Source organism: Alligator mississippiensis, chromosome 11 (assembly GCF_030867095.1).
Source record: "Alligator mississippiensis isolate rAllMis1 chromosome 11, rAllMis1, whole genome shotgun sequence".
NCBI classification, from domain to species: domain Eukaryota; kingdom Metazoa; phylum Chordata; order Crocodylia; family Alligatoridae; genus Alligator; species Alligator mississippiensis.
The window spans coordinates 7,038,702-7,061,156 of NC_081834.1; the positions used below are offsets into that span (position 1 = coordinate 7,038,702).

Consider the following 22,455-nt stretch of genomic DNA (forward strand, 5'->3'; position numbering starts at 1 on the left):
CCAGGTCACTGAGCCTCTCCTCGTATGGCTTGCCTTGCAAGTCCCTGATCATACGGGTGGCTCTTCTCTGGACCCTCTCAAGCTTTTCCACGGCCTTTTTGAAGTGCGGTGCCCAGACCTGGACACAGTACCAGACTCCAGCTGCGGTCTCACCAACGCTGAGTAGAGCACAGGAGTCACTTCCTTGGTTTTGCTTGAGATGCATGGGTTGATGCATGCCGGAGTATTGTTTGCCCTGCTGTCTACAGCATCGCACTGCCGGCTCATGTTCGTACTATGGTCTCTTATTACGCCTTTCGTTCGTGGTGCTGGTCAGTTTGGCGCCACTGAGCCTGTACGTGGGGGATTGTTCGTCCCGAGGTGGAGCACTTTACACTTCTCAATGTTGAACTTCATCAGATTTCGATCCGCCCAACTTGCTGGCTTGTCTAGGTCTGCCTGTATCTGTAGCCTATTCTTCAGGCATGACCACGTAACTTGGTGTCGTCCACGAACTTGGCCAGTGAGCTCTTCACCCCCACTTCCAAATCATTGATAAAGAGGTTCAAAAGCACTGGACCGCACACGGACCCCTGAGGGACACCACGGGCCCCTTCTCCACACAACCTCCCCCTGCCTTGGACTGCCAGGCTGTTTCCTCACAGCACGTTTCCTTCGTGCAGCACCTTGCTCTCCTCCAGGCGTTGTACGAGGAGCCTGGGTGTTTGACGGGGGACAGTAGGGCTCAGAGCACTGGGGGCAGCAGCAGTTGCAGGACTGCGGTACCCGTGAGGCTCTGTGCTGCGGGGAGTTCGGGGCTGGATCCTGACTGTCTGGAAAGGAAGAAGGCTCCTCTCCCCCCACGCCCATGGAGCGGATCCATTGCCTCAAGTCTTGCGCAGAGCATGGAGCTGTACCAACATCCAGCAGCTCACGCAGTCTCCAGCTGTCAGCAGAAAGGTCAACAGGGAGGAGTCTGTTTAGTTTGAGAGACATTTTATTTTTGCTGGAAGTTATTTTTCAGCAGTTTGAAGCCAGAGCACATCTGGCATCTCACCTGCTAAGCCTGCCTCCACCAGCCTCAGGCACCTGCTCAAACTTAGCATGAGTTTCTCACAGTTAAAAACACATTGGTGCACTGTGTGCGCTCACCTTCCGGGAGCTGCTTCACTCTTTACACTCTGTTGCACCCGATTGTGACAGCTGAGGTTGTGGACACATGAACAGGTTCACTTGGGACAGCTCAAGTTGTCTGGATTTGAAAAGCCTCTCAACCCCAAAAAGCAAGGCAGCCCAACCCCTGGCCCGCGGAGGTTTGCCCCTGCACAAACTGGGACTCTGTTTGTCATGCCTGTCTGACTGCAAGCAAAGTAATTTCTTCCAGGTTTATGCCCTGATCTTGCTGTCTACATTCATGTGCCATGGGCTAGCCAGGATAGTGTCTTCCTAGGTCCAGCGGTGAGGTGTAAAAGAAGTGCTATTTTGAGCTCCGCATGCACCCCTTTCTGCACAGACAAACTGAGTTTCTGTTCCAGTTCCTTCCACATTTATTTACAAAGAAACATGCCAGCAGGACAAGTCCTGCTGACGACACGATTCCTTCTCTTTACAAAAAGGTAAAGCGTGTGCAGTGCTGATGTAGTCTGCTTTGCATCCGACTCTGGTTACAGTTTCCTCTGCAGCAGTGCAGTGAAATGGCCCGTATGTGTACCGAGACCGCAGCATTCACGGCCGGCGGATATCTTTGGGTGTCTCACAGTAATACTGTATCACGGCATCTTTTATTAACCAACACTACACTCAGCCGCCAAGAGTGATTGCTGGGCTCTCATGCACTGAGCAGAAGCATCTACACTGGGTTGCTGCAGGGTCATTCCAACCTAGCTTTAGGGCATGGATAGAAAAACCAATCATACTGATTAAAAGTAGAGACCTGCCTATAAAGCTAATCAGCTGCAACTGTTTCATCTGTCCACTCGATCCCACAGCAAATGGAAGCAATAGTTTACCCTGTTTTTGTGGTGTTCGGAGTAGGCTGCAAAAACCTACTTGTGAAGCCAGTAAATGAGTGTGGACGTAATGCCCTGCTGCTGCATGTAGGTTGAATCTGGGACGGGATGCAAGCTGGCTGGGGTCACGGCCCTCCCTGCTGGGACAGCAATATGGACACCCCCAGGGCTGGCAGAGTCCTGTGTAGTGCTCTTGGGCTCTGAGGAGGAGAGTCGCATCCCTTGGTAGTTAGTAAAGCACTCCTGGCTGAGGACCAAAGGTGTAAATATAGCAGCAGCCTGGACATGTGTGTGTGGGGGTGGGGATTTAAAAATGCAGAAAGAGAGGCTCAAGAGAAAGGAAAAGCCTCCATTTCTGCCAAGAAACCCAGCATTTGGGCTTCAGTATTATGTGGGGAAGGCAGGAGACGGGTGTAGAATAGTGGTTCTCAATCTTTTTAGACTCCAGACCTGCTTTGTTCAGCTCAAGTTCCCCTTGGAAACTGCCAGCTCTTTGCTTTCACTCATTTTTCATCTATGGAAAAATAACAGAGCAGCTCCTCTGTTGCAAAGAGCTCAGCAAGCCCATGGCAGGGCAGCATGCTTCTAGCACTGTGGATTCCTATTTGAACTCGTGGGGATTATCCTGGGAATTGTGTGTGCACCCCAACCGTGCTAATGCCGCATGGTACCCTATGCCTTCCTTGAAGGGTGTTTCAAGGCACCCCAGGGTACCCCAGTACTCCAGTTGAGAATCGGTGGTGTAGTGATTCTCAGCCCGTAGCACACTATAGATGAGAGATCACCCACATCCAGGTGTTCAGGCCTCTCCATCCCCTGCTGAAGAGAGAGGCAAACAGCACACAAGCTGTCTGCTTTGGCCTTCTGCCTGCCTCTGCAGCAAGCACACCGTGGGATGAACCCACCAGTACGTCTTAGCAGCAAACGTGAAAGCCCCAGCCCTCCTCCAGAGTCCAAAAGTGCCCGGGCTGGAGCACACAAGTGTCAGTTCCTGCGTCCTGAGGCTCCGTTCGGCCATCCCACCGGCACTATCTTCTCTTCCGCATGCAGGCCTCCAGCCGCCCCAGCTCCTCGTAGGACTGGTAGAAAACGTCGAAGTCTCTGGCCCCCCAGCTCCTCCAGACAGCCAGGCACCACTCCGCCGTCTCGTTCTCAAAGCAGCACACGACAGTGTCCCTTGCTACGACAGCAGCCTCGACCAGCGCCCTGGGGAGGCAACGACAGGGGTGGAGAATAGAGTTACAGGAGCGCAGCTCTTCTGGGAAGGCAGAAGGTCTGGCACCCACGTGCACTACATGCTCCGGATAACAAGCATCCTCCTCTGGGCCGGGGAGACTGAATGTGGGGGAGCATCAGAAACAGGGGGCCTGCTAGTTGTTATAGCAATGCCTATGGTGCTACAGCGATGTAGGATGGGCTTTTTAAGGTATGCTGTATGTCTAAATGGGCAGAGAGGTGCCTTTGGGTTCCTAGTGCCCTCCCCGAGCTCCTCACCGGTATTTTCAAAGCATCTTAAGTATCGATGCTCCTGCACACGGCAAAGGAGCCAGTCCAAGCCCTGAGCAGTGTCACTTAACTAAGCCAGCAAGGCCCGATGCTGTGGCTGGGCTAGGTTTAAGATGAGGTATCCGCAGCAGGAAGGCTAAGGGCAGGCCAGGGGCAAACGCTGCATCCACGCCAGAGACAGCTGGGGTCAGGGAGCGCGAGGGAAGGGCAGTGTGAGAAGGTGTCAGCTTTGAGGGTTCAGGATGATGCCAAGGGGGTTTTTGACTGAGGATCTTGAGTATGGGAGATGCCAAGCAGCCAGGCACGCCAGGCCAGCTGATGAGGGTTGGGGTTTCCTATCTCCTCTCATGTCACAGGGAGCCTCGGAGGGACACAGCCATGGATGGTGGGGCTGAAGCTTTCACCGTGCAAAGCTCTGCTCAGCCAAGCAACCCCTGTGTCACGAGAAGCCCAGCCCACAGGATGCCCCTGTGATGGCAATGCCTTGCTCAAAGGTAAGGCCAGATTCTCCTAACCCGAGTCCTGCTGGTTTCAGTGCAGCCCTCAAGGGGGAAGGACTCATCAACTGGGGGAGAAGTGGCTGAACATGGCCCACTATATACTTTAAGGGCAGGGATGAAAAGTCTGGCATATGCCCAGCAGCCCAAGCAAGGGGCGTGCTAGTTTCTGTGCCCAGCGGCATGCAGGGGAGCTGTGTGTCCAGCATCAAGCCTATCCCCAACCCCTGGGAGGTGCAGTGCTGGTGACACTGCAGCCTTGCAAAAGCTCCCACACCCAAGGTGAGTCACGGGCCCAGCCTGGGAACACCGGCTGCTTTCCATGCTCCGGCCGAGGCTGACTCAACAAGCTCTGTGCCTGAAGCGGCTAGGCTGCAACCCTGTGAGGCAGGCGTGCTGGGCACTGGCCACTTCAGCCTGCTGCTGCTTGCCACCCTGGGGTTTCACTTAATTAAAAAAACTCCAAATTTTGAAATGGATCAAATTGGTGTAACAGGCATTTGTGGGTTCAGGGCACGTCACTGTTCCTCCTGCATAATGTAGCGCCAGCCCCGCTTTGGTGCCTGCCATTAACCTCGTGACATGCTTCGGCAGTCGTCTGTATGTCGGTTAAGAGCAGGGCAGCTTTCGACCTCCCCCTGCACTTTGATGGTACTCCAGGTAACTGCATGCTTACTGCTGCCGCCTGCTTGGTAAGTAGCTGCCCCATGGTTTAGCTGCCCCAGACCGAGTGGATGGGGAAGCAGCGGCCAACGGGCTGCTCTTAGCAGCTTGAAAATGAGGGCAGCTGGGCTGTTTTGGGGCTGTACCCCACCGCCTCGACAGCACTTGTGCACTGTTGAATCAGAACATCCTAGACCTTAAGTGCTGGAGGCTGCGGGGAGAGAGGACCAGGGGCAAATAACCCTGGTCAGACCTCCCTTTCAGCATCTGCACTCTGGCGCTGTGTGACACGAGACGGGGCAAGACTGGCCTTTGGTCTGACCCAGTCACCGGCAGCTTTCATGTTCACCGAGTTCACCTAAGCGCGTACTCTGGGTCAGCACCTGCTTCTGCTGCAGACCCAGGCTGTGCCCCTCTAATGCAGTGTCACGGGCACTTACCACAAACCAGTACATTAAATTAGCAGGCAAACCGAGTGCAATGCACGATGTCCCACTGCCTGCGCCATGCAGGCCATTCACATCCGCTATCGCCTCCTCTTTGTGTGCATTTGTCCGGGCACAACTGGCACAATCTGATGCTGGTCAGTAGGACCCCCGCCCACAGCATAACAGTTTATTTGCTTGGAAGCTCATTTGCTCTATGAATCATTTTCAAGGATGCCAGGCAAATGCTTTCCACAGGGATCCAGGACCTTCCCCACGCCGTGCTGCACGTGGCACAAAGGTGCTCATGGAAAACCAGGGCTCTGACCTGACTGGAACGAATGAGGCCACAAATGAGCGCTGCGCCCTGCAGCAGCTACACATCTTGTTCTGCACAGGGACCAGGTCTGCTGAGCACTAACCATGCCTCCCCTTGCCAGGTGCCCTCGACACCAGTGAGGTCAGCACCCAGCAGGATTGGGCCAACAGCGTGGGTGTAAGCCTACAAAGCAAGATAGAAGATGGGATATTTATGGGGGATGCTTTGGGGGCTAGATCGTGGCCTCCCTGCTCCTGCCCATTTACAATCCAGCTAGATGGACATAGGGGATGAGGACATAGATGTCTCTACCCACACTTTTGCTATCAGCTCAAAAACCTAAAGGTGGCTCTAGCTTGCACGTGGGACCTGCCCGTGTCGCTGGAGCGTGAGAACCGTCTCCCTGTGGAGGGGGCAATGCAATGCCAAACCAGAAAGCTCCTCAAGATGAACGGCCCAGTGGGAAGGTCCCTCCCTCGGACCCCGGCTCCGTGTCCTCTGGACTCCAGCGCTGCATGAACACACGGGCTCTAATCCCGCCTTACCCGTGGGAAGCCAGTTCTCCAGCCTTCAGCACGGCGATCACTCTGCCACGCTGCATGCCGGACTCCTTCTCCAGCCCGATGATAATGATATCTCCGCCCCGCCTAGAAATGACACACACAATGACAGTGTTTCTGCAGGGTCTGTCCGGACTGATTGCTGCCCTGCTTCTAGCTTTCAACATTAAGGGACTTAAGAAATCATTGTTTGGTGACTGCACCCGTAACCATCATGTTTAATCCCCATGGGTAGGCATACCTGGCAGGGATTTGGCCACTTCTCTTTTGAGCCTGGTTAAGTGCTCAGCCCCCACAAGTGGCAATGGTAGCCTTGAATGGGGCTAACTGCCCAGGCTGGAGGGGGAAGGCTAGATGCCATCCCGAACCTGAGCAAAGAGGGGTTCCCAGCTGGAAAGTCTAGCCTCATCACTTGTTTGCTGTATCTTAATTACAGTCTTGAGACCAGCTGATGGTAAGTGCAATTAGAAGTAAGAGCAAAGCTCTCATGCTCCCACTGGCAATTCATGCAGCTTTGCAAGGGTGCCTGATTTACCTGGGGATCCAGATGAGGTCTTTCACTGGAAGAATCGTCACGGCTTGGAGACGCCGCGTGTTATCGCTTGCTTGTGAAGCATTGCTATCAGCTGGGTCCAAGGGCGGCGTCAGCTCATGACACTTGTCGGCCTCCTCGCAGTCTGTGGAGAAAGGGACACTGGATGAGCTCGCCGGCGAGCTCGGCAGGCTGGAGAAGGACCTTGTGATTTGATGGGGAGGGGAGGAGGAGTAAGACGACATGGAGCAGTAGTCCGTGAGCGAGTCCTGGTGGTTCAGTATCTGCGTGCCAACTTCCTGGCTGTATATGATGCTCATATCAGTCAACGAGTTCCCCTCCTGCACCTTATGGGCTATCGTTGTGGTAGCAGGGATCCCTACAAAAGGCTCCTGAATGGTGAACATATCCCTTAAAGGGCTGCAGTCTCCGCAGTAGTACCGCGCGCAGAGCTGGTAGCTGGTCACGTGGTACATCACCAGAAAGTTGGTCCGGTCATCGAGGCACCAGACCACTTCCTCGCCGTGGCACTCCGAGTTGCACGCGATGGATGTGATCACAGAGGGAGCACTGTAGGGCTCCAGCCTCCTGCTGATCTCCATGGTCAGGCAGTCTATGATGAGAAGGCCAGGCCCGTTGCTGTACCAGACCTCTGCCCCACTATTTGTGACCTCCATGGCTTTCACAGGGTAGGGGTTCTGCCGAGAGTCGCTGTCAGCGATGCTGAACTTGGAGCGGTTCGCGGTATGCGAGCACAGGTAGGAGCAGTTGTCATCTGGGATGCCGTGCGCCACAGAAAAGACTGCCACGAGTCCGTCCGACAGCCCTGCCAGCACCAGGTAGGAGTTCTGCGGGGAAGAGACACAGTTTCCCTATCTGGATTCATATTCTGGGCAAGAGGAGAGAGCTCCCAGCCTGGGCTCCCGCTGCTCCAACACCTTAGAACCAGCTCGAGATATCCCGGGTCAAATCAAACCACTCGGTAACAGCAGGATAAAGACACCCCGTGACCCCCTTTAGGCACCTCGCAGCAAAGGCCCACATTTCATCTACCCGTCTCATCTCCTGACGGGTGAGGGCAGCTCCCATCATGTGCCTCTTAAGACCAAGCCCCAGCTTGGTTTGAATCGGGAGCAGGAGGCCTCCGGGACCATCACGTCCAGCCCCCTCTGTTTGCAGGCTATTGTTAACCGAGGGAACCATCACTTCAAGCCCGCACCAAACAATATTTGGAAGCGCCAGGCATGCTCTTTGACCTGCCACAGGCAAAGCAGGGGACGAAGGCACTGTCGGACCCTGCCGTGCAAGGGCAAGGAGCCCATGGTCAATGCACGCTCAGAGGATCCCAGGAACAGGACAATGCCCTATGTCAGCAGTATTCCCAACCTCTTGCAGAGTGTGCACCACCAATTTAAAATGATACCTTAAGTACCACCAGCAAATTTTTGTCATATAAAGCAATTATAATAAATCTGTTAACGTGTGCCATTGACAGGTTGTACCCATGCCACAGGTTGGGAACCGCTGCCCTATGCTACAAAGGGAGGCAAAAGCCCCCACAGCCTTTTACCAGCCCGATGCAAGGGAAATTCCTTTTTCATCCTCAGTTTGGGGACTGGTGTGACCTGAGCAGAAGAGCACGACCCTCTAGCCAAGAATAAAACAGAGGGGTGCTTTGGCCTCGGGAGCATCCAGAGGAAATGCTGACAAATGGGGAAAGGACAGGCCAATCTCTTCCTCCTTGCAGTCCTCCATGGACTGCACCGCTGGCAGGCACTTATCTGACAGCACTACTCCACCAAAGGGAAAGCTGCTGCTCTGGGGTAGCAGAGCGTTAGCACCGTGTCTTTGCTCCCCTGTCTGTGAAACGGATGTTGTGGGGACAAGAAGATGTTACTGCTGCATCCCAAAAGCCATGTTTTCCAGGGCTCCTGAGGTCCCTGCTGCTATGGCTCCTGGTCTAGCAGCCCCAGAGCTTGCCAGTGCAAAGCTAGTGCAAGTACGTCTCTCCGAGCTGCGGTCACGGCAGCGGCTACACCGAAGTCATGCCATGAGTCACCAGTTAGCCCTCTGCCATTCCTCCACAGCTGTAGGAGAGTGTGGTTTGGCTCCTTTCCTTACTCTTAGCCTCACAATGGTCTTTTTGATAGCCTCAATTTGTTGCTGTCAGGTAGAACAGGCCAGATCCTCAATGCATAAACTGGTCCCAAAATGAAGAGATATTCATCTGATATATATGAGATATTCAATCACACTCGCTGGGGTTCTGGCCCCATGCACCCCAAGGCACACTACCAAACACCACTCAAGCAGCCAGGTTGTGCCAACATTACTCACCATCTTGGCCACAACCTGCTTTATTCAGACACCACGTCAGTCCCCGACAAGGGGCTTGAACTCAGAAGCATTACCGCATGCCTGGAAGTAAGAGGGTTACTCACTTAGCAAAGGAGAGCTGTGAGAGCCACGTGCCCCTGAGGCCTGTAAACTGCAGTGGTACTATCAAGTCCCTGGTTTATTGGGTGTTGGCGGGCATAATAATAAAGGCTGAAGTCTCCCAAGTCCAGCATTGCAGCAGTGACTAAACCCAGGCGGGACGGCGCTCTCTATAAACCTTAAGTAACTTTTGCAGAATCCATTTTCAACTTAGCTCAGGGAAGAGCCAAGGAAAACACAGGAAGAGAACTGCAGTGAAGCCTCAGGCCTGCCAGAAGTCCAGCTGTGCCAGGGAGGTTGGCCTGACCGTACTGTGCAGCGTGGAAGATGAGCCTCCATCAAGATGTCCTGTTCTTGCAGGCTTAAAACTGCCTGGAAACCCTCAGACAGCGGGCGAATGGAGCCTCTACCCAACCCAGACTTGGTCACGTCTGTCCTCGCCTCCTGCTTGGGAAGCCTGATCCTTCCCGGCACTGGCAGTGTTGGCAGGACACAGCTTTTGTTCGGCTGCGTTCTAGGCTCCCGTCAGAGGCAGGTACTCTCGTACGGACTTGCCTTAGCCTCCTCTGCAAAAGGACCAGAAATGAGACGGCAGCTTGTTTCTTTTAGGGAAGGGCTCGAGGGATTTTTACTGTCGTTTGCAAAAGCTGGAGATGAACAGTAAGCACCAAAAGGCACTTGCAATTCCTTGATGGGGAGAGTTGAGGGTTGCGGGACACACTCTGCTCCTTCCACCTTTCTACGTTGCTTCCTTTGGACGACAAAAAGAGCACCGAGATGGGTTTCTTTCAGGTCAGTTCTTCCCCAAGAGTAACCCATCAGAAACATACCCTTCAAAGCGAAATCTCAGGGCGGTGAGATCTGACTAGGTTGTTTCAGGTTTTATCAGCGTATTGGCTCTCATACTTGGAAAAGGGCGAAGCTCTCATTTGCTGTAGCAAGCCATTCTTTTCCCCCGCTGGCTTTAAGAGGCTGGAAGTTCAAAGAGCCTAACATGAAAGGCCTGAAGTGGCTTGTTTGGCAGAAATGTCAGCTCTGACAAACAGCTGAGCTTCTAGCAGACCTTGCCTGGGCTTCCTCCTGGTTCTCGTCCTGGATGCCTGCGCTCTCATCGCTCCACTCAGAGACGGAAGAAATAAAACGAAGCCTAAAAGAAGGATTCTGCTGAAATAACGCAGATGTTTTGGGGAGGGAGCTGGTGTTTTGGGGCCCCAATGTCATTATACTCCCTGGACACACTGCAACGTGGAAGCAGAAGCCAGATGATAGTAGGTCCCTAGAAACCCCTGGAAGAATGATTTTGCAATCGGTGCGAGAGAGGAGATATTTGAACTGAAAGGCAAGTTGAATTCACTGCACAGCACTGAAGGCAGCAGGGGGAAAAAAAAGACAGAGATTGTTCCCTCAAGTGCTGAACAGGAAAATCTCTGTACTAACGACAGGCTGAAAAAGTCAACAGACTTCCAGCAGGCAAAATTGATCCGCGGGCCTGTTTGGAGGGGCTAAGTGATAGGGCTGTGCAAGGCTTCGGATCTGGAGAAGCTTTGGACACTTCGGGGTCTGAAGCAGCACATCTGGGTCGAAGCGCTGCCTTGTTCGGCTTCCCGGAGCGGGTTGGAGCCGCCTCGGCAATCTGGCCATAGGGTATAATAGGGAAACAATAAAATATCTATAACCTTGTTGTTTTTTTGTCCAATTGGGATGAAATGTTCAGGGGTGGTAGACTGCAGAGAGGATGAAGCCTGCCAAGTTTCAGAAGATCGGTGCAGGGGTCTGGGGGAAACGGCACCCCAAATTCTTGAAAGCAAAACTCATGTCACGTCTAGGTGATACCAGATAACGACTTAATGAGCATAAATTAACACCTACAAAATGAGGCTAAGGAGAGGAAAGCATCAATACAATCAACTGCCCCAAGGCAGAGACAGTCCTGGCACGAGTTTTGTCTGTCAGCAGCTAGGGGTGCAGGGCCCCAGACCCCCCCTGCACCGATCTCCATCCCTGCAGCTGTCACCCTGCTGCGCCTGAACACACGCAGTGTCACCCACTGCTTGTACACAGCTTGGGGTGCAGTTCCCCCCAAAGCCCTGCACCGATCTTCTTGAATTTGGCAGGATTCATGCTCTCAGCAGAAGCTACCATCCCTGCAAGCTTCATCCAAATCGGACAAGAAACAACAATGTTATAGATATTTCATTGATTCATTATACCCTATGGCTGGATCTCCGAGGCGGCTCCAAAGCTTCGGCCGGATGGAGGCAGAAACCTGGAGCTCCGGATCAGATCGCAGCCATCCGAAGCCGAATCGAATCGCTGCCGCCTCGCGCAGGCCTACTAAGTGAGTATAAGTAGTGCCTAGGCCCTGTGCTAACCCTCTGCACAGGGACGCATTTCATGGAGCCACCGAGTCAGAGATGGACAGCATCACAGGACGAAGCCCAGGGGCAGCCTCGCGACCATGGTGAAAACTGTTTGGTGCAGTTTTCAGATGCATCCCGTTCTGGTGGCAACTGCGTGCTGCAAGTGAATGGATAATAATGAGATTTTTTTTACTCTGGGTAGTCGGGGCAAAACTGAGGGTAATCCAACCAACCTCAAAGCAGATTTTATACACGTCCTAAGATCAATTGCATAGCACCATGCCACTTTTCCCTTAAGGACGCCCTTCCCTGGGACTGGGCTTTTGTGTTTCTGAAAATACTAGGTATACACTGTCACCCCTGCCTTTCTTATTACTTCTGGGAGTCGATATCCTATCCTGCCTCTCTTGTTGTTTGTATCTATATTCCTCACCAAAGAGACTTAATGTTAAGGCATCTGTGCTACATGTGCCTGTTTACACACACACACACACACACACACACTTACTTGCCTCTCTTCTCTTGCCTGTTGAAGCTGATAGTCCAATAAAAAATGTGCTGAAGAGGGCTAAAAATACTCATTTCCTACATTGCTAATGACTTCATTACTGACCTGTTCACTTCCCCACTACCTCACCCGCACGGACTTTGCTGCAGCGATGGTACGGGAACCCAGCTGGGGAGCTGCCCTGTAAAGGAGCCAGCGGCATGTTGACTCTTTTCCCGGCAGGCTGTGAAATGCTCGATCTGGACCCCCGCCTCGGGTTAGCCCCCACACCTCTTTCATGTTCTGCTCTCCTCGGCTTGGGCACAGAGACCTGGAAATGATTCTCTTTGCTCTGCTAGCAAATTCAAGTGTACGGAGCAGCCTATCGCAACGGCCTTTGCTCAAGCAGGAGAAGGTGAACAAGACCCTTTCTTGACCTTCAGGTTCCCTAAGCCGGTCCCACAATGAGACACATTTTCTTTACCTTTTTCACAACAGGCACTGCTAAGAAGCAGCTCACAGTCGCAGGAGTGTCCAGACCCTTTTGTGGCGTGTTCAGTGGGCACATGCCTTGCAAGCTGTAGATATAGATCTTCTGGTCCTGCGGACACAAACACCACACGTGTATATTTTAGTAACCATTTAACATGGCTGATTTTCACCCGGGCACGCAGACAAGCTCTAATTTGCCCCAATGAAATGGCTAAGTTTGCTTTTGTGGCTATTGAAAGTCTATAGTTTAACCCTGTTCTCTTTGCAGCTTGTTTTGGCTTTTTGTGATCCCTGCTGGTGCAAAAGGACGCGATGCCACCCCTGGATTCTCCATAATGCAGCGTGCGCGGCCATAAGCTAGCACAGCAATCATCTGCACTGAGGATATGGACCCCAACTTGAACACAGGGCTTGACAGTCCTGTCTCCACGTCCAGATCAAGTCCATTTGGGCTAGTCGGAAGTTTCCCCATCAGGAAAACTGAAATGGAGTATGTTGTTGCGGGGCAGTTTGCTGAAGGAACAGACCTGTCGTGTTTCAGATCAGTTCAGCGTTACACGGCATCTCTCAATGGTAGTGTAGCATCTCACGGATACTGCAGTTTGGATGCTGTTGCCCTATGTGCAGGGATAAACCTGTCACAGTCTCATCTCCAGCTCAGCATCTTGGTGGCTCACGGGAGTAGTCGCCAGGCCAGGAAGCCCAGCTGGCAGGGATGAACGAAAGCCGGAGGTGCCACGACACCACGGGGAGATGCTGTCTCCTGCTGAACCGACTTGAAGCCAACGCTGCTCTGATGCAGGTTGGGACACAGAAACGCAAACACCTCCGTGTTTCGGCCTGACATTTTTGCAAGCTTCCCTTTCCATGAGGAACATCGACCTTTCAACTTTGTGGACTCTATTTGGGATGGTGGGGAGAAAAGTTGAAATACCTGACTTTTCCCCAACACGGGTTCATTCTGATTTCTGCTCAGTTCTCGTGTCCCTGTCTACATGATTAGAACTGGCTCAATTATCCGTTGCAAATAAATTACATGGTGAATAACTTCCCCTTTTTCCACTGACAAAACCCAGAATTTTGTGAACGCATTCGATAATGGTTTAACAGAGCTGGCAAAAAAATAACTTTGTTTTGTGTCAAAATCTGGGTTCCCCTTTACATGATAGAGGAGACAAATCCACCGTGCACCTCTTGGTTTTATCTAGGCTGGGATTTTCCAAGGGAACTAAAAAAAAAAGTTCCCGTTCGTGTCTCACGGATGCTCCCCTCTGGCTGCTTGGGAGTCCCAGATTAATGTGTCTTGTTCCTCCACCCCCTTATCACTTGCAGATAACGACCGTCGGCAGGTGAAATATTTCAGGACTGACAGGTGATAGAGAGCCTGGACAGTTTTATGTTGGAAAGTTGTAGTTTCCATGCTCATTATGAAGAGCAGAAGCCCGGTGGCCCTCAAGACCCATTCTCTAGACACTGGCTAATAGGTGGAAACAATACGCTGCCGAGAAGGAGCTTGACTGCCTATTTGAGGGGTGTTGGTTGCAGCCGTGTTGGTCTAAGGACATAGGCAGACATGGTTCTTTCAGTAAATGTGACAGGTGATAGATAACCCGGACAGTTTTATGTTGGAAGGTTGTTTCCATGCTTTATTTTACATGCTGGCTTCCTTTCCACCTAGGAGAGAACATAAAGAAGCAACAAACTCTCCCCGTGCCTGAAGAAGGGCGTTTGTGCCCGAAAGCTTGCAAAGAACAATTTTTTCCAACTATTTAGTCGGTCTAATACAAGCTATCGCATTTACCTAAAGAACCCTGACTGCCTCTTTGAGACACCCACTGTCACACTGATTCCACTAGTTATGCATTACTCATTTACTAAGCAAACACCATTTTTCTATATCACACACGCAAATAAATAGGTCTTCCCCCGGAGCAATAAAATGCAGAGCCAACAGGAAAAGAGTTCTCACTTCGGGTCAGATTTACCTCAGTAGCAGTCCACAGGGCTCTCTGAACTTTTAATTGGCAGCATAACTTCATGCCTGGGCAGCTCATTCTCTCCACTTCTATGAGTCCCTTCTCTGTATTCACCACTGTGTAGTTTCTGAAAGGAGCAAATGCCATTTGTTCCAACAACGCTGCCTGTGGTGAAACTGCACCAGCAAGTAGCTGCAGCAGAAGTGCTTGCATTGTGCAGCTTGGATGATCCCCAGTGCTTTTGGCCAGGCCGTGGGTATAGTTATCCCCTTAGCAATCTGTTTGGCAGATGTAGAAAAGGCTCTTAAACCTTTTTGGGAGCTGGATAGTTTCTCATAAACGTACTTCCAAGCTCTACTGGCTATTAACTCTTTGCTAAATGTTCTCCCACTGTCGGCTTTGTGGTGCTGATGACTGTGCTGGCAAGATGAAGCAGATGTCATGGACAAACATCTGGCTGGGATCATCTGACCCCAGCACTCTTTCCTGCCCAGGGCAGGGGGTCCGACTCGATGATCTATTAGGTCCCTTCCGACCCTAAAATCTATGAAATCTATGATGCATCAAGCAAGAAGAAAGGTCCCTGAGTTGTTAAATTAGTTAAGAAAAAATATGAGTAATGAATATTGTTGCAAATAAAAGAACTGGTTTGTTCCAATAGGATTCACAGGGTTATACTGTCAGCCGGTATTTGGACAATATGGTATTCACACCCACAGCTCTCTGTCTGAGGAGTTTCATCACTTTTAGCACAAGAAAGTTATACTTCCCAACATTTGTATTAGATGCGTGTTAATTGGCTATTCTTCTGTCCAAAGGGATCCCGACCTCCAATCAGGGAACAGAAACAATGCCGTGTCTCTGAAATGACCCACCCACATATCACGAACAACAGAGCAAACTGCTCGTGAGCAACTTCCTGGCTCAAAAATGGGGCTTGCACCAAAGGATGTCGTATATCACTCAATAGCATCCAGCCTGGTGGGGTAAATAGTGCGTGGATGAATTAAATGGAAGCACCAACGTCCTGATTCATAGATGTTTAAGCATAGGCTTGAGTCCATCCTACAGTAAGGTACTCAAGTAGGTGCTTAATTCCAGACACGGGGCTAAATCCCACTATTTTCAATGAGATTTAAACATGTGCCTAAGTGCCTTGCTGAACAGGGGTGGGAGACTGAATCAGCACCTCAAAGGGGAAGGATTTAGTGTCAAATGGCCTCAGTAGTAAAGGCAGAACATGTCTTTTTCCACATGCAAATACTCTGTAAATATTCAAACTCAGGATATTTTCCTAATCCTGCTCACTAGAGCTCAGCCAAACTCATTAAATACCCGTTATGAAACCACCGTGTTACTCATTAAAGTGGTTTGGAAAAACCAGTGCTCCACATGCCTCATCCACTTTCACCTGCCTTTACGGAGGGCCCCGTGGCACGAGTGATGACATGAGTCTATGTTAAATCAAAGATTTTGTTTTTTAAGGATAAAAAAGCCATCTACCTCGTGTCTTCCTTCCCATCCCAGAACACCACGGTGTACTCTTGCCCTTGGGAGGAGAAGAAGGCAGACTGCCTCCCGCAGTGCAGCAGGTACATGAACGTAGCAAAGGCAGGGTCCTTCATGCGCCCCACAACAGAAAAGGCCACTGGACGCTGTGAGAAAATAAACACACGTGTTATAAAGGGGTGTGTGTGTGTGTGTGTGTGTGTGTGTACAAAAGCCCAGCACAAAATTCATAGCTGACCCGCTGTCAACACAGCTGTAATTACTACTATCGATTAATTCATTGGTGCTAACGGCTGGGATTTTCCCAAGAGCCTAAGACAGCTTGGGGCCCAAAGTTGCACCAAATCCTTTCCATTTCTTGGAAGAACCCACAGGTTTTCGTGCAGCTGTGCACCCAGATGGAAAATAACATAAGTAGCCAAAAACCCGTTCTTTCCTGCTTTTTCCTCCCCAACCCTTTCATTGTCCCTCTCTTCCACATGAGTATTATCCCTGAACTCCTCAAGGAGAATTTAGGAGACAGCCATGTTCTTCACATCAGTCAATCAAAGCTGTCTGACCTCTCCGGTGGAGGACACTGGCTCGAGAACTGCAAGGGGATTAAAGAAAATCAAAAAAAGATAATATTGTAACCCCCTGCTGTATTTTAAACCCTCTTGGGTCCTCAGGATGATGTTTTGGAAACTTGTTGTTCCTGAATTTTTTGGAGCTGTAGTCACAGGGCAGTATGCTATTGGGATTTAGTTATTAAGGGGGACACCGTGGCTGATGGAAGTTGAAAGGAAGCTCACATTCATAGAGTCATCTAAAAGTAGGGCTGGAAAGGACCTCAGGAGGCCAGCTAGTCCAACACCATACTGTGGGCAGCATCATCCCTGGCTAAGCCATCCTACAGAAATGTTTGTCGAGCCTATTCTTAAACCTGTACAAGCAAACCCTCATCCACAGCAGCCAGGCACACTGCCTGAAAATGGTAAGAACACCCTAACTTGTCGCAGGTAAAGCACAGGGGCGAAGGCACTGTCACCATCCTGCCACTCAAGGAAGTAGGCCAATACCGAGGGATACAAACACCCCCAGAGCCCAGGGTGGTTTGACGGTGGGGTGAAACTCCTTCCTGATGTGGCGAGTGGAAGAGCAAGACCCTCTAGCCTAGAGTCTCCATGAGCTTCTGGGGAGCTCTGCCCATTGCTGCCAGCTGCGCATGTCTCAGCCAGTGGAAAGGACCACCCCACTAATGTACGGCACCAACGGGTGCTGGTCAGAGCCCTCGTACCTTCTCCGGCTTTGTGTCCCAGCACTCCATCATGAGCGCCTGCATCCTGTGGAACTGCACCTCCTCCGGCTGCCCCAGGACCGGACGGATCCCTTTGGAAAGTTTCTTCGAAATCTGGAGCTGGTGCTGTCCGAGCACGGGCCGCTGGCCAGACAGCAGCTCGTACAGGACCATTCCATAGGAGAACATGTCCACCTAAAGCAAGCGACACGCAGAGTTAATAGCGACTCTTCCTTCCCCTGTAGCTGGAGTCTGGATTCTCCGGACAGCAGAGCTGGACTGTATTGCTAGAATCCAGGATAACGTCACCCGCGCTTTCATACCTGTATGGGGGCTGATATCCATCCCTCAACCAGCCTCAGGTACCCTCAATTTAAGTCCTGTGGGTCAAACAGCTCCTCTGCAAAGTAAAGGCCTCTCTGCATTAAAGTGAATTTCTCCCAGAAGAGAATGAACAAGTGATCAAGATCACTGGGTTCTGGGCAATGACCCAGACAGTTCCTCTGTTGAGTTTTTAATCGGTCTCAGGGCTAAGGAAAGCAATTCGCTTGTGGCTTTTGGACAATTAACACAGCGTAACTCAGCGCTGCCACCTGCTCTTCTGATCTGCCAAATGTCTCTTTGGGTGAAGATGTCCAAAGAAGGATGCTTGACGTGAGGTCCCCAAATCAGCGGTTCCCAACCTTTTGCACCTTACGACTCAGCAACCATTTTGTCAAAAAGCCCTGGTCCCACCACGATAAAACACAAAACCCCACAAAACTGCACTGTTTGAGATATTTGCTGACAACTGACTTCTTTCAATTGGGCAATGAGCTGAAGGCCCATCTACATGACCTTCGAGTCGAGGTTGAGAAACACTGCCCTAAATCCTTTGTCAGGCATCTAAAACCTAGGCTGATTTCCACAGGGGCTGAGCAAATGCAGCTCCCATTGGGAGATAGCTGGGGGTGGTCAGCACCCCTGACCCCAGGCTGCTCACGTAAGTGCCTAAATGGGGACCCAGAGCAGTGCTGTGCACTCAGTCGAGAAAACTTTGGCCTTAGCCAGCACACATGTAAAAGCTGCATTAAGGAATGGGGTGAAGTTTATCATCGCTGGGTTCTAGAAGAGGATTAGATGATGTTGTTTTCACGGAGGTCACATAGATACCTTTTCATCATAGACTATTCGAGGCCTGATCTCTGGGGCCTGGTAACCAGGTGTGCCCTCTACCCCCAGGGCTCCTTCGTGGAAGGACTGCCGGGAAATCCCATAGTCGGACAGCTTGATGTTGATGTGCTCTTTAACGTCCAGGGACCACACCAAGATGTTGTCTGACTTCAGGTCGCAGAATATGATGTTCTTCTTGTGCAGGTAGGTGAGGCCAGCTGCGATCTGATATGCTATTTTGTGCGTCAGCATGTGCCCCAAAGGGACAAAGGAAGCCCCTGTCACAAAAGAAAGGTGCCAGATTGAGTAGAACGAGCATCCACCGGGCTGGCAGCTCTAGCAAATGTAATAGTTTTTATTTTTATTAACATCAAGCTGATAGAAACGAGCTACGTTTAGAAAAAGTGGTGCCGAGGGTGTGCCCGGAGGCATGTATGGGCACCAGTCATGTTACTCTAGACACAAGGCTGACATCTCTTATCTATGCTTTGAGAGCCCCTTGACTTCAGAGGTTCATAACTCTATCAAAGAAATTAATGTTGAATCTTAATGAAGTGCTAAAGCCGAGGGAGGGGCTGAGGCCCTCATAATTAAAACAGCCTCACCCAACTTTGAACTTGGCTCGCTTAAGTTTGCATTGGCAAAACTACCACAGTAAGATGGCAGTTTAGTCTCTGGTTCCCGATTTGCAGCAGAGAGCATGGAACAATATATGTGGCATTAAAATAAGCTTTAAAACCCCACATGCAAAGGGGACTTGGGTATCCAGATCTGACTCGTAACATCAATTTTGATGAGGTCCCACAGGGGCCCATCTTGGAAACAAGTTCATCTCTCTCCCACCCACCCAGGAAGAAAGCACTTCCTTAACCCCTCGGCCAGCAGTTTCAGCATTGCACCCTGCAGCGTAAGGATTTAGCGAGAAGGCTCCGCTGTTACCTTTGGAGTTTTCGGATAAGACGGTGGTGAGGCTGCCCAAGGGGGCCAAGTCCAGGGCAAAGCAGAGGGGATGGATGCTAATGCCGATCAGGGACACGATGCACGGGTGCTGCAAGGAATGGAGCATGCTGGCTTCCTGCCGAAACTCCGAGAAGTTCTTCATGGCGTCCATGGCACGCAGGTGCTTCAGCATGGTATCTAGCGAAACACCGAGATCTCTCGTTACAACCAACCGGCACTACGCACCGGGCGCTTGCTGCTTCCTTGGGAGGTTGAAGGCATTTGTAGGAGGCAGGGAGCTGAGCAATGCAGGGCAGGGAGCAAGCAGCACTTTGGTTTACGTGAGGGCCGTGTTCGCATTTTGCTGCAAGCGGTACTGCTGCCGTGAGAGGGAGCGATGCCGCTGCCCAGAGGAACGGCTGCACAGAGGGTGTGAGGCTCTCCTAACAGCCTATGTGACTAAGGAGCACAAGACCTGGCAACAGCCAAATGGGATTATCATTGCTCTTCAATCGCTCATGTGATTTGGAACATCTCACCCTACAGCATGGGCGAGAGAGTCAATGCGAGAGAGTCGACAACACATAGCAGCACGTTACACTATATAAAACTTAGGGGAAAGAGGCTCGTGCCCTTTCAGTCCTGCCCTCATCTTGCATTTCTCCTAGGGCAGCACATGAATTCATAGATTTCATAGACATTAGGGCTGGAAGGGACCGTGGAAGATCATCGGGTCCAGCCCCCTGCCCCAAAGGCAAGAAGTCAGCTCGGGTCAAAGGATCCCAGCAAGATAAGTGTCCAAATGCTTCTTTGTAGGCAGGCAGCCTTTGTGCTAAGGGAGAGCAAAGGCTGTTCGAGGCTAGAGTCATGGTTGGTCCCAGTCTTTTCCAACACCGCAGTAGCTGCTCTCTTCCACAGCTCAGGGAGGCCCCATGTCCTTAGTAGTCACAGCAAAGAGACATGCTCTCATCCAGCCCGAGGCTGTGGGCTCGCCTCCTCGGGGAATGGAGGAAGCCCCATCACTCCTGATCTAGACCTAGGCTGCACAGAGCACTGGTGAACCCAGCTGTTCCTACCCGCAGGAGGGACACCGGATGATTTACCTGACTTGGCCCTGTACCTCTCTGACTCCCCGTCCATCCCAGAGAGGGAAGTGCCTTGAACATGGCCCGAGAGGACTGAACTGCTATTGTTTTTATCGAGACCCCAGCCAAAACCACCCAGCGGCAGGTTCTGGACCAGCGTGGAGCGAGACCGCCTGGCCCAGACTCTGTTGAAGACAACACAACACAGTGGACTTCACAGATGGGAGGCTGAGCTATGGACTGGTTACGCAGCTTGTCCAGGGTCACATATGGAAACCGAACCCTGATCTCTTAAGCACCAGCCCAGCGCCTTGTCCTCAAAACCAGCCTTCCTCTTCACCAGCGAACAGCGGAGGAGAACAAACCGGGATGGCAGGGATGTGAAATCCCCTCTTCTGTCCTTGCCCGAGGGCTCTCCCTAGGCGCTGCTCCAACTCCCAGCCGACCTGGCGAGTAGAGCACCAGCCCCAATGTCAACCTCCGTTCTCCATTTCTTGGGGATGTTTTTTAGAGAAGAGGTTTTAAAACAATGTCACCTCTCCTTCCTCACCCACACATGCAAATGTTGCTGTTTTAAAGCAGTATCACGTAAAACAGGCCAAAGCCAACTACATCCTAACCCAGAAGCGCGGCGTGCACAGAGCATGTTAAGAAGGGCGCGGTACCTGCAGCAGAATTAGGAGAACTCTTGCATTTTTTAATCTGAAATCTCTTCACCGCCACTCGTTTTCCTTGGTATCGTGCCTGGTATATAACCGTTCCGCTTCCCCCCTGGCCAAGAACATTGATTTCATTTTCGCTGTATTCCAGTTTGCTATTTTCCAAGAAGAGCCTGTCAGAAATGTAAAAAAAAAAAATATATATATATATATATAAAGCTCCCTGTGACTTGTACATTCATTCCATCTCATTTCTCCTGTCCGTTTGGTTTTTCACATTTTAAAAGGTTTTCAGCTCAGCAACAGCTTTCCACGGGGAGGACGGGCTCGCGCCATGCCTAAGCAGCTTTGTCAGCTTTCTCTTTTCAGCGGGCCAAAAAGCCTCGCGCGCGTTTCCCCGACGAAGAACAGCTCTATCAAGCAAGTGAAAGGGGCCGTTCAGCAAATTAAACATATCTCAGGGCAAACAAATAGTATCCTGAAAAGCATTCGAGGAGCCAAATTCCTCTTCGAGGCACATGACAAATGCAAGCTGATCGTTGTAAGGTATGGCCATTTTAACAGGTTTCCACCTCCTCTGCCTCCTATTCCTCATCAGTGTTTCTGAACAACACGGTCCAATGCAACCTCGGGGAGCTTGGGTAGCAGCTGCTTGGGATGCCGGGTTGCTTAAAGGGTACTCAGAGCTCTGCTCTATACCCGCTAGAGAGGTGTGAGGCACGCAGACAGCACAGGATGGGAAGCCAGGCCTCCTGTCTTGTTTAATGTCCGTATGTCTTGAGGAAGGACGCTATACAATGATTTATAAGTGGGGTGGAGGTTGATCTCTCTGGCCCCCACTGCCTCTGTCTCCTACACACCTTTTGGGTTATAAAAGCATAAAGAATTCAGGCTGGAAGGGACCTTTTGAGGTCACATCCAGGCCAACCCTCTGCTTGAGGCAGGATCATCCCTATCCAAACCGTCCTGTACAAATACATTGTCTAATCTATTAGCAAAACCACACCGTCAGCCCTGACACAACCACACATAACACCCTAACCCGCTGCAGGTAAGGCAAGGGGCCCATGGCAGTGAATGCTCTGCCGCAGCAAAGCTGTTATATCAGAGCTATTGCAAAACTATTGCAGTGGGACCAGGCACAAACTCAAAGCTCAGCCCAGCTTCATCAAAAGGGCCGATGCAAACATTTCAGTGCAGGGCACAGCACATCCAGGTGCTTCCTCCTTTTCAAGGGACATTACTGCTCTGATGTGGGGAGCATCACATTCAAGGATGCCTGGCCAGACGCACAGAAAACCCTCCTAACTTTCTCCATTGCTCAGTTGTCTTCTTCAAGGTTCACCATGCGAGATGCTCTGACCTGCAAGGCAACTGCAGTACTGTCAATGAAATGGGGTCTTCTCGGTGAATGCTGCCCACTTCCTCTATGAAAAGCGGTCTAATAAAAGGTATTATTTTGGAACCAAGAGTTCTAGTTTTTTCTATGCCAGAAAAAAGCAACACTCAGACACTTCTCAGAGTCTGCAACATGTGGAAACCTCTACTTGTGCACTACTCAGGCAGTCTCAAAAAACTGCACCTGAAATGGGCC

General features: G+C 51.2%; 1 protein-coding gene across 2 annotated transcripts in view; it reads right to left on the reverse strand.

Moving 5' to 3' along the window:
* Nucleotides 1-958: 958 nt before the first annotated feature.
* Nucleotides 959-22,455, reverse strand: part of LRRK1 (leucine rich repeat kinase 1) — a 96,500-nt gene continuing 75,003 nt past the window's right edge. For both annotated transcript variants that reach the window (XM_019477578.2, XM_019477579.2), the window contains exons 26-35: nucleotides 20,868-21,034; nucleotides 19,118-19,315; nucleotides 18,179-18,456; nucleotides 17,027-17,221; nucleotides 15,745-15,896; nucleotides 14,251-14,368; nucleotides 12,258-12,374; nucleotides 6,494-7,338; nucleotides 5,944-6,045; nucleotides 959-3,194 (exon numbers count right to left, since the gene is read on the reverse strand). In XM_019477578.2, the coding sequence (XP_019333123.1) occupies nucleotides 3,017-3,194; nucleotides 5,944-6,045; nucleotides 6,494-7,338; nucleotides 12,258-12,374; nucleotides 14,251-14,368; nucleotides 15,745-15,896; nucleotides 17,027-17,221; nucleotides 18,179-18,456; nucleotides 19,118-19,315; nucleotides 20,868-21,034 (2,350 nt within the window). In that variant the 3' untranslated portion in view covers nucleotides 959-3,016. The remainder of the gene's footprint in view (nucleotides 3,195-5,943; nucleotides 6,046-6,493; nucleotides 7,339-12,257; nucleotides 12,375-14,250; nucleotides 14,369-15,744; nucleotides 15,897-17,026; nucleotides 17,222-18,178; nucleotides 18,457-19,117; nucleotides 19,316-20,867; nucleotides 21,035-22,455) is intronic.